This window comes from Carya illinoinensis, chromosome 5, assembly GCF_018687715.1.
Source record: "Carya illinoinensis cultivar Pawnee chromosome 5, C.illinoinensisPawnee_v1, whole genome shotgun sequence".
In the NCBI taxonomy this organism is placed as follows: domain Eukaryota; kingdom Viridiplantae; phylum Streptophyta; class Magnoliopsida; order Fagales; family Juglandaceae; genus Carya; species Carya illinoinensis.
In genome coordinates, this window is record NC_056756.1 from 41,078,530 (window position 1) to 41,090,075 (window position 11,546).

The 11,546-nt window shown below is 33.7% G+C and overlaps 1 protein-coding gene across 3 annotated transcripts; it reads right to left on the reverse strand.

Annotated features, from left to right (window-relative positions):
• Positions 1-328: 328 nt before the first annotated feature.
• LOC122311992 (syntaxin-22-like) lies at positions 329-7,595 on the reverse strand. Of its 3 annotated transcripts, XR_006242922.1 has the most exons (8): positions 7,230-7,593; positions 4,778-4,874; positions 4,387-4,526; positions 3,162-3,236; positions 1,845-1,963; positions 1,613-1,713; positions 969-1,175; positions 330-553 (listed from the first exon to the last, which is right to left on the reverse strand). XR_006242922.1 is itself a non-coding variant. In XM_043126801.1 (7 exons), the coding sequence occupies exons 1-7, from the start codon at positions 7,409-7,411 to the stop codon at positions 524-526; spliced, it is 744 nt and encodes a 247-aa protein (XP_042982735.1). In that variant the 5' UTR covers positions 7,412-7,595; the 3' UTR covers positions 329-523. The 3 variants fall into 3 exon arrangements, 2 of the variants coding, with proteins under 2 accessions (XP_042982735.1, XP_042982733.1); XM_043126801.1 differs by lacking the exon at positions 969-1,175 and having other exon boundaries at positions 329-553; positions 7,230-7,595; XM_043126799.1 differs by lacking the exon at positions 330-553 and having other exon boundaries at positions 672-1,175.
• Between the last annotated feature and the right edge of the window lie 3,951 nt (positions 7,596-11,546).

The following is an 11,546-nucleotide window of genomic DNA, read 5'->3' on the forward strand; positions in this document are numbered from 1 at the left end:
TTCGAATGGGTGAAATCTGAGAGATGCGTGCGTAGCGGCTGCTCCTAAACAGGGGCTGTTCCCCAGATTTATTCTTTTCTCAAACATTGTCTCATGATTGCATCATTCAATCATTTCTCTTGAGGATAAGTTTGTTGAGGGTAGTTGGAATGAAAAAGTCAAATGGACATACCGCTAGTCTATTTAAATTTTTTTTCAACAGTTTTTGAATATCCTTAATTATTAAGAAAAAAAATACACAATTTCACTAATAGTCATTTCCTTAATCATTAAGTAAAAATATAAAAAAATTAAAATAATTGAACAGTAACTTTGATGAGCTCCACTGGCATTTTTTTAATTTATGTTATATATACCTGAAAAGATAAAAACAAATATAATGATACATCTACACCATTTTACAATTATTTTACAACCAACCAATGTGGTCGTGCCACCTCTCCAAAAAAAAGAAGTTAAGATTCATCAGTATTTCCTTCTACCTCTCCATGGATCCTTTATAGTTTGTACACCTATAAAGTTTTTAGCTTTTGTGTACCCGCGTGTCATTTATCTGGAAGTAGAAAGATGCATGTCAAACAGGGATCTACAAGACTCCGTTCTACGGTTCTCACTCTCTAACAATGAATTCTACCCATTAAGATGCTGTTTCACAAACATCAATCAATATATTCATCAAGAAATATTCTTTACATACATAAATCTTGTGTACTAAGTTGCACCAAAGTTTGAAACAGAAGACATTTAACTACACTAGGAGTCTTGGTACCACAATGAACATGTGAAAACACTCACTTATACACAAATGAGCAGGAGATGTACAAGTTCCAGATTTTGTTGACAGTGTGATGAAATCCTTGAAAATTTTACATCATTTGCGAGAAAAAACCTCAAAAAGAGGATGTCAGCTCCAAATAATTGGACTGTATGATTACTGGTCTACTTTACATGATGGAAATTATATGTACCTTTTATAAGCTGTGTCTGATTAGAGTTGACAAGAGCAGCACAAGTTAGGCAGTAGCCGCTTGCTAGCGAACACCATCAAGGACATTACAAGGAGATCATATCTCAAAATCAAACTCAATCTGAGACGATTAATATGTTGTTCAGGCAACGATGACTACTATAACGATGAGCAGAACGACTCCAAATATCAGCAAGAGCAAACACGTCTGCATGCAAAACTTATGCATCAAAAGGGAGGGAAAAAGAAGGTAATTTGAAATTAACATCACACTACTACAACCAGTGTACATAACTTGCCTCAATATTGTCTGAACAAAAAATTGTATAGTTCAGAAGCAAACATAACTAATCTCATGAAATAGCTATATTACAATGCTATCCCAGAGCTATCTCAGAAACAGTGTTTATCGAAACTAACATATACAGAATCAATGCTATCCCAGATGTTGAGAATATTTTGTCACTTGAATTTAAGCTGACACATTGCCAGAAAGTATGCTTTTTATTGTGACAAACATCTCGGTCTCAGTGAAGCGGAAACATAGCAGTCAATGATTTGGCATCCAGATTTTCTATCCATAATATTTGAAAAACATAGAAACATTGGAAAACAAGAAGACAATCACATCAATCAAACTTTTACCAGAGATGAACCAGATTTCTGGGTCATGGCTGCCTTTGCAAGTTGTGATGTGGCTTGTATGGTTTCAGCATGGGATCTTTCAATGTTAGAACTAAAGTTGTCTGAGATGATAGAAGGAACACATGTTTAGCACTTGCATTATAGAGCATGCAGAGCTTTCAAATAACTAATAGAGAAAACATTTTCTCTAAAAAAAAAAAGTGTAAATATAAGTATTGACACAGGGGCTTACCAATCATTGCACCTTGTTTATGGACCAGGACAGCGAGATCCTTATAAATCTCATTTACCTCAATTTCTTCTATACTGGCTTCAATATGTATAATCTCATCCACCGGTACGACCTCTTGTCTGCACATGGTATAATGGAAACTGAAGTTGCACTATTTTTGATCTCCAGTATGAAAGGGAATCTCTATACACTATAATCTGAAGGATTTTTGTTGATCCATCCAAAACAGAAACAAAGGAATGCCCTTTAGAGATGGGTGTGGTCTGTATTTTTCTGCATTTTTTTGGGTTGAATGATAAGAGAGATGGGAGCAGGGAGCATGGCTTCAGTAATTCATTCTTATTGTAGACATAAAGTACCAATATTTTTAATCTTTCTCTTTCAACACACACGTAAAGGCCTTTCTATTATAAGGAGTATATCCAACTATGCTGCTTGAACAATATATTGATTTTGCTCCGTTATTTCTTTTTCTATGAATATTTTCCTCTTTGACTGTCCGGTAACTCTAAACCACACTGGCCCATAGATGACACCTCAGAGCACTGAGGTCTGGAAAGAAGTTATGAGCATTGCATAACAAGGTTTGCACAGTTAATAATAGCATCCCAACAATTAATTAATAAGCAATTAAAGCAGCTTGTATGTCTGTCCTACGTCGTGTTCTAGAAATGGATGTCTACCTCATTAGTCGAGGAGCATTAACAAGAAAATAAATCGTTTTAAGGATCTCCTAGCTACAGACCATCAATTGGTTTTTCTCCAACAATAATGCATACGACAATCTTCACAGTTAATGCAAAGTAATCATTTTATATGTCCCACTTTCTTTATGTAACTAGGATTTGAGTCTAGCACAGACCACTGTTGCCCTCCACCAGGAGAAGAGCATATGGGGAAGAATTCATGTTTCCTAACCAGAAATCTAATTAACAAAAGACTAAAACCCCACAAAAGGCAGCTTTTCGTTGCCCATGCATTGCATGCTGAAATAAACTGTCCTTTTTTTATTTTATTTTATTTAATAAGTAACAGATTATATTAATAAGAATAGGAATAGCCCAAGTACATAGGGGTATACAAGAGTCTACACCTAATTAGAAGGAAGTAATAGAAACAAGAAAATCATGAAAATCTAGGCCTTTGAAATCTACAGCATTCGCCCCAAGGAATAAAATTTTCACAAAGAACAATCTAATATCCTCCAATGAGCACTCCTTATCTTGAAAACAACGAATCAAACTCTCCTAAGGCAAACAAAATCACCAAATGAATGTAGATGGGTATAAAGAACATACTATGACAAGCGATACAGACCTTTTGGATTCTAGAAGAAGAGCCCGTTGTTCGGGAGTCCGGGATGAACTTATATCCAGCTCATGGGCATCATAACTGCATCATGATATATCAAATTTAAGTCAAGCAAGTAAAATATTTTGATCAAAGCTAACTGCTAAATCATAACTTCATCCAATATATCAAATTTAAGGCATGCAAATCAAATATATGATCAAAGCTAACTGCTATATGTATGTATATAAGTATGTGTGTGATCATGTGGGTGTGTGGGTGTGCATGTCCATGTGCATGTGCGTGGGGTCAAACTTCACTAACAAAGGTAAATATTACCTGTCTCATATGGCCTGGTAAGAACTTGGCATCCCTATGAATTCTATTATCACTGGCACTCTTTTCATCCCATAATAGAAGAGCACTCACAAACAGAATTGCAAATACTATTCCTAATATATACTCAAATGGATCTAGAAAGGTGGAAAACAAATTATACCAATGCCAGATCTGGCAATTGATGGTGGTGGGCTGGATAATTACATTGCTAATTTTCAGCCCATAACAGTAAATTTTAGTGAAATCTACAGGATTGGAACAAACGGACATTCTTATGAAATACACGTGCAGTTCTTAAAACAACAGAGGATAACCAGTTTATTCTAACTCTTTGGATGTGCAAAACATTCATATTTGGGCCTGTATATATCACAACTCTCTTTGTTGCATGTGTTGATCCTTTGCAAGACAAATCCTTAAGGTTAAAAGCATTTAATGTTTTATAAAAAAAAAAAGAATTTAATGTTTTCACAAGCATGATAAAATACACTACTTTCCCAATTTACTCTCTCTTGTTCATGTCTATATGGATTATTGATTTTTTGTTCCCAAAATTAAGGATAAAATAAGAAAGCCAAGAAAAACCATATACCAAAATGAGTTGCAAGAAGTAATGTACATATACATTATGGAGACTTTGTACCCATATGTGGTCGAATTTCTAAAATAAAGGTGAACATTTCAGAGCAAATCAGTGACAGAATATTAACAGTACCAAGGAGCAGAAAACAGACATACAGATTAAATATCCTTTTTCAACTCTCCCCATCTTCTCAAAACTCATTTACGTTTCAATACACCATTTTCATAGTCCTAAATCCTTTTTCAGGGAAAAAAATACTGATACCAGACAGGCCAAGGACAGTTACAAGATAAATATGTCGAACTAATCAAGCTGTCCAGATAAAATTACCTTGACGGAAGAACTTCTTTGGGGACAAAAGGAGCATATGTTGTTTCCCTCTCAACTGAAAGCCTTTGAACCTTCTGAAATTCCCTAAAAACCAACTGGAAATCTTTTGCAAGCTTAGCATCAGTGATCTTCCTGGCAGCCTGGAGTTTAATGAGGGAATTTCAAGGCATGAGAAAATAAAACCCAATCTCTCCATCCCACTCCAAAACAAAAGAAACAAAACAATAGATAAACAATAAAGAAACTCTAGAATTGTAAGATCCACTTACTAGAAAAGGAGCAGAGGAGGAGGAGCATGAGAAGGTGATCCAAGAGAACAGTAGAGATAGGGAGAGAGGGAGATTCAATGATGAAGTGCTAATTTTAAAAATTATACCAGATATGAACTTACACTAACTTCCAAATGCTGGTCAGTTTCGCTAGCCGCCTGTTTAAATTTAGCTGAAGTATCTTTCACCAACACCCCAATGTGTAACCTTGTCTTGTGCCTGCCAGTTAAGTGAATCCAATGTATACACCAGTGAGAAACAAGATTGATGGTGCAATCTTCCCACTCGATTGCATTAAGAAAAACCAAATGGGATTTTTAAAAAGGCTAAAAACAAAAACTGATCACCTTTTACAAGTTTTTTAAATGATTTATTTATCTAGTGAAAAATTGTAAAAGAGAGAACGGCATGCAAAAGGTGATCAGTTGAAAGGGTAAATTTATATGCTTTAATTAGCTAGTCATCTTGGATCCATAAATGAAAAAACGTTATCTAACAACAACCAACCACTCAAACCGATACGGGGAAAAGGAACAGCTATTAGTGGACTATGAGCATAGAGAAGGATCAAAATGGAAATTGCAGTCTTTTTGAAAGATACAACATGTATCCTAAATGCTTTTACACAATTCTTTAATGCATTAACATAATTTGAAATTACTCTTGCCAGTAAAATAGAGATTTCATGTATAGTAAAATCTAGCTTCTCGTTGAATCCATATCCATTCAAAGAAACTATCTTTATTTACTGTGAAAGAAATTTTTTTTTATTATGAGGAAGAAATTTATGTTTTATGATCAATGCCAATGAATACATTTTTTTGATGAATATCAATGCCAATGAATACATTTATCTAGAAGTTGAAGTAACAAGTAAAATAACATGTTTTACTTCAATTAGTTTAGGGTATTTCAGTTTGATTATATTTTTAACTCCACATCCTTGGTGTTGAGTTTTTTTTTTTAAAAAAAAACAGGTCTTTTTTCAAGCCCCAATTCTGGGACCCTTCCACAAACCAAGTCACAACATGTAAGTTCTGTAAAGGACTCAGTTATAATTGTTCATATGGGAAATGAGCAGAACTTGAGATTGCCTAAAAAGGAACACAGTTAAAGCATAATGTAGCTAGGGAAAATCTCCAGATCCATGATCAGAGTTTGATGAAAAGATCAAGCCCATGAAGGCAAGAATGTCCTACAGTGATTTAAGGACTAAGAATTCATTTGAAACCAAATTTAGATATCCAAGGTGATTAATGAGATGTGAAACACTAAAATACATCGAAAGCAAAACTTAGATGTCCACAAGAAAAAAGTGAGGCTATTAATCGTTACTAAATAAAATCGATCAGGATTCATCCGCCCACATATTCAAAAAGAAACTAGGAAAATAGAGATGAACCTATAATGCTGTTTTCCCACATAGCTTCAATAAAATACAACTTACACTAAACTTACACTATTTAACATCCAGCTCTGAGCAGCAAGATATTGACAAGGCGATTGAGAAGATGTGAAAAACTAAAAAAAAAAAAAGAATTGGTGAAAACATCATAGAACAAAGAAAACTGCACATTAGCACTTGTGTCAATTTTCTTTCTGTTTCCTTTTGGAATGTACACAAGCACTCAAATTCATTGTCCTCAAACACTCTACAGAATTCTAAGAACATAACATGTTGTACTAAGGCCTCCTTTGTTTGGGAACACAAACCATCTCATCTCAAAATTTTTTATAGTTTTCTTCCCAAACATCACTTAAATACAAACACTTTTCAATTTCAAATTTTCAACTTTTCTCACCTAATCATTACCTAACCATTACAACTTTCCGAAACTTTAAAAAAAAAAAAAATCTTTTTCAAATTCCAAACCAAAAATAATATTCAAAAATTAAATTATAATAATATTTTAACTTTATAATATTTTTATTCAATTTTTTCTCTCTCCTTTCCCAAAATCTAATAAACATTTTAACTTAAACCATTTCACTATTATCCACAAACTATTTTATTAATATTCACATATTTATAGTCTCATCTCATTCCCTGAGGCCCAAAAATTAAGAAGATTCATAGTTTTTCGTGTAGATCAAGGGCATGCTTTAAAGTCCCAAGGAAACAAACAACGCAATAATAAGGTAAAAGAATTTACAGCACAATGTACAAGTACTTTTTGTATGCCTGTTTAGTTTACCTTCAATTCTAAGCAGCACGCTTAACCGATCAACAATGCATATTTCAGTCGACATAAGTTAAGAAACAGTCCAAAAACAGAAGTAGAAACTTGCTTTGCTTCCGAGCAACACTAGAAATTTACACAACCTAGCAAGCAAAGCATAAAGGGAAAAAGAAAGAAAGAGAACAATGACTTATAGCACGATCGTAAGCACGCCAATGGATTCTCAATCATTAAAATTCAAGAAAAAAGAAGACATGACTTGTTGAAATTCAGAAAACGCAAACCCAGAAGTTGAATCATCGTTTATTCCAATAAAAGAGCCATAAGACTCATACCAGAGTAAGATAAAAAGAAAGCATAGGAAAGAGGTTATGAAAACGAGAAAAACACTCACAGCCGGTCACGGAGTTCGAGGGTGTCCTTGGGAGTACCAAGGGAATTGACAAGGCGAGAGAAGGAAGACACGGCGGTGTTGATTTGGAAAATCCCAGAAGCCAAGGCCTGAGGAGGGTCTTGCTGCTGTTGTCGCTGTTGGTGTCGTGGTGGCCTGCCGGCCTCAAGATCCCTGAAGCTCATTTTGAAGCAGACAAAATGTTGAAGATGGTTTATCCACAAAGAGAATAAAGAGTTAACGCCTACAGGAAGCTGTTTCTGTTGTGTTGGTTTGGTAGAGAGGATGGACTTTGCGTATTATACAAATAATATATGCAGTTGGAGACTTGGAGCTAAAAGAAGGAGAATCATTCTTTGTGTTCTCTTGGAGTTCTGAGGTGTTTGACTTTTAACTTGGAAGCTATCGTTACGTTGGAAGAATCTTCCGTGGGCCTGGATCAAGATAGGTCGTAAATCAACCATATATAGTAATTTCACATAGGCACAAGGTGTAATCGATTCGGTTTGGTTTGATTTTAAATAAAATTTAAGATCAAATGAATAAGTATTAATTTTATATTTTTTAAAATTAATTATATATTAATTATTTTTCTAAATCGATATTTTAATTTTATCGATTTTCGATCCAGTTCAATTATATATTATTGGTTTTAATGTACTATATTATATAGATATATAATATATATATATATTATATTATATTATAATATATAATACTATAATGATAATATATTGTAATATAATATAATATATATTATAATTATATTATAGATTATAATAATATATCATTATAATCTATAATATAATTATAATATATAGTGATATGGTATTAGTATAATTATTAATATATACTATACAATATTAGTATAAGTACTATTAAAATAAGATTTTAAAACTTAATATTATATTAATTAGTAATTTATCATATAATATAAAACTATTTTATAGATAATTATATATTATAAATAAATATTATATACAATATAAAAAATTAAAATAAAATATATATAAATTTGTCTGGTTCGGTTTTAGAAAAAGAAAAATTAAAACATGACCATTTTGATCGATTTTAAGAAAAATAAAACTGATACCAAACCTAACCAAATTCGAGACAAGACCGATCCTACCGGTTTGATAATTTCCGATCCGGTTTACCAGTTTATCGATTTTATTTACACCCCTAATTGGCAGGAAACCTACTAATTAGTTAATTAATTTTCAATCTCTCTCTCCTTTTTCATTTTCTCATCGGAGGTTTATTATGTTATCGAACTCTACTACATCATGTCTCAGTTTTGGTTCACCAACTTACCATGGAGCTACTCAATGTTTGTCCACCCATGTCCAAGGGGAACATCCATCGCACAACGCAATACGCATGGCTGCCACGGGCCACCATACCAACTTGAATCTCAACGTCCTTTTGAAGCCAACCTCTTTCAACTAGCTGTCGATTACCTTTTTGGCCATGAGTTATGCTACTCGATCCCCTCATATATACCGCTTGAAGTTACTGCTTGAGGTGGCAAGACAAATGGCAGCGCTACGTGGATGTGATTAAAAAAAAAAAAAAAAAAAAAAAACAGATCAAGACGTCCCTAAGCATGCAGATCCCATTTGGAACCAACTTTCAAACCTCTTTATCACCGAGAATTTTGTTGCTATTTGATTTCGTCCTCACCCAAAACTGTGTGATTCCGTCCATATTTTCAGGCCAACTCAACTACAGCTACTTCGCCTCGCCCTCTAGGTGTACCGACTATGATTCCGTCCAAAGGTACCAGCTGTGATTCTGTCCAAGAGTACCGGCTGTGATTCCATCTAGCCCACTAGCTGCTTCACCTCGCCCTCTAGCTGTTTATTGCCAACATACCAGCTGTGATTCCGTCCCTCTAGTAAAAATTCCATTGGAGCTTGGTTATGTCGTTGGGAGTAGATGAGCTGATCTTTTTATTTTTTTCAAAGCCAGAAATAAAAAATTTATCCTTTCATGGTAGCCAAGCCACAGCATCTTTTGTGTTCCCTGTAATAGTTTTCCATAGTTGTTTGTCATTTTTTTTCCATTACTTGCTATCTTGGTAGTGCAGTTGCTGAAATATCAGATTAGTTGCTGAAAATATCAAATTATATGCTAGAGGAGATGCTGAAAATATGAGATTATATACATGAAGAGCAGTTGCTGAAAATATTATCTGTGGAACATTTGTTAATGCCTAATTTCGCATAACAGACTAGAATAGAGGAAATAATTATCTCTGACCCATGATGTTGATTCTGGCGTCGATACGGTTTTTCTTTTTTACATTCATCCATAAAATAATAATAAATAAGGAAATACGAATAAATAAATAGAGACACAAAAATTTACGTGGTTCGACATAATGCCTATGTCTACGGATTGTTTAGAGGCGATATCCATTATGATAAGTGATTTTACAATCTCTCATGAGTCACATATCACTCAATACAATGGAGAAATTTAAAGGAGATCCTTTGAGAGTTGCTATGTATGGTGAAGTTTGGGGTAGGACGATTTTGTGGAGAGCCTCTGGAGAGCTTGTGGAGCATTAGTCCCTTCTATAGATGTCTATTTCCTTGGAGTTATTGAGTTTAACTTGTCTTGTGAAAACTTTTCATTTTTGGAGCTGAGCCAACTTCTTTTAATTTATCTCTTCCTTACCTTATATCTTCCACGCATTATCTCTTAACTTTATTTCTTTCCTTATTATTAGTGATAGGTTTTTAATGTGCTCAACCTAGTCAATTTAGTCCTTAACAGATAAGTATACCAGATTACAAATCACATTACAAATTACTTTTATAATGCAAGTCACAAATTTGTCTTTTATAGATGCACCACAAAAGGACAGCTCCATTACATGATCATCAACTTGCGTCAATTCATAATAGCTATTGCAGCATGAAATGACTAACATTTTCCTCTAATCAACAAGTGGATAGAAGTATTTAAAAAAGAAAATCCACAACAATGAAATGTTATAACCTAATTAGTCTTCTCTACTTTTTCTCTTGTGCCTCTTCACCTCTATTTTAAGTTGATGTCAAGTGGTTTCGATGTTTATTGTTGTTTGTATCTTTTCAAAGTCACTTTTTGATCTATCAATCGATTGTTGTAATCGTTTGATTGTCTTTTGGGCATATATTAGTATTTCAAAGTCATACCAATATATAGAAAAATCCGCAAACATGCCTAGCTTGCAAAATTGAGCAGTACATATTAGCAAAGAAGACTAAGAACATGACATGAAATACGGGGCAATGATACAAAGTTTTACCATATGCTACTTTTGGCATCTAAAAAATCGTTGTACGTCCCTCATTTTGCTCCATACATAATAACATAATGGATACTTAACTATTAGATTTCCTGAGCTTGAGCTATTGCCACTAAGTGACTCAAACATTTTTATTCATAAACAAACCAAATATTAATGTCTCGGACCCAATAATGACAAACCATCAAACCCAATAACTACTACTACAATGTCTCGGACTACAATGTCTCGGACCCAATAACCAAGTATAATGATAGCAACTAATTGCAAATAATAGCAACTAGACTATTATATCCAAATAAGAGAATGTAGAAAAAGATTAGCAACTAATTAGTTCAAAATGTACAGATGTAGGAATATATCAGCACAAGGAGATCTTTATATATCAGCATATGAAGGGGTCCACTACCATCTAGTTGCGGATTATATTATCAGTTTGACGAGTTGAAGGGTCATAATAATTTTTTTTTTTCCTTCTTTTTTTCTACCTGTGTGCTTCTTGGATCAATGACATGATGTTGCCCATAACATACTCTGCCAAGGTACTATCCACGGTTACTGATGTTTGAGGTCATTTGACTTGGTTATTATTCAAAGTGCATTACTTATATTATATAATTAAACATAAGTTAGCATACAATGCTTCAAACTACAACTTTAGACAAATAATAGCAAACCATGTAAGTGCATACTATACCAAACTAACTACAATTTTAGACTAAAACGCTTCAGACTGCAATTTTAGACTAATAACAGCAAACCAATCAGTGCACCACAAAGCTAACTATGTACGTAACAACTTGTAGTTAAACAAATTGCAATTGCATTTAACCTCCAAGGGATCTTTATCTAGCGAGACAATGACATTTGCAAGTTTTATAAATTCATTACTTTAATCTCATCGGCAACCATGTACGTATGTTTTGCACCCTTTGTAATGACCCGACCCAATAATTCTAAAATCGGAATATTGCTAATTTTTATTGGGCCTAAATTATATTTAATTGGTCATATTGAATAAG

Excerpts from the sequence above, each read along its gene's own strand:
- LOC122311992 (XM_043126799.1), bottom strand. The coding sequence starts at position 7,411 with ATGAGCTTCAGGGATCTTGAGGCCGGCAGGCCACCACGACACCAACAG. Across the intron at positions 1,714-1,844 it reads TAAACAAGGTGCAATGATTG|ACAACTTTAGTTCTAACATT; the intron begins GTAAGCCCCTGT and ends CTATCATCTCAG. Across the intron at positions 1,176-1,612 it reads AGAAATCTGGTTCATCTCTG|ACGTGTTTGCTCTTGCTGAT; the intron begins GTAAAAGTTTGA and ends TTTTGCATGCAG.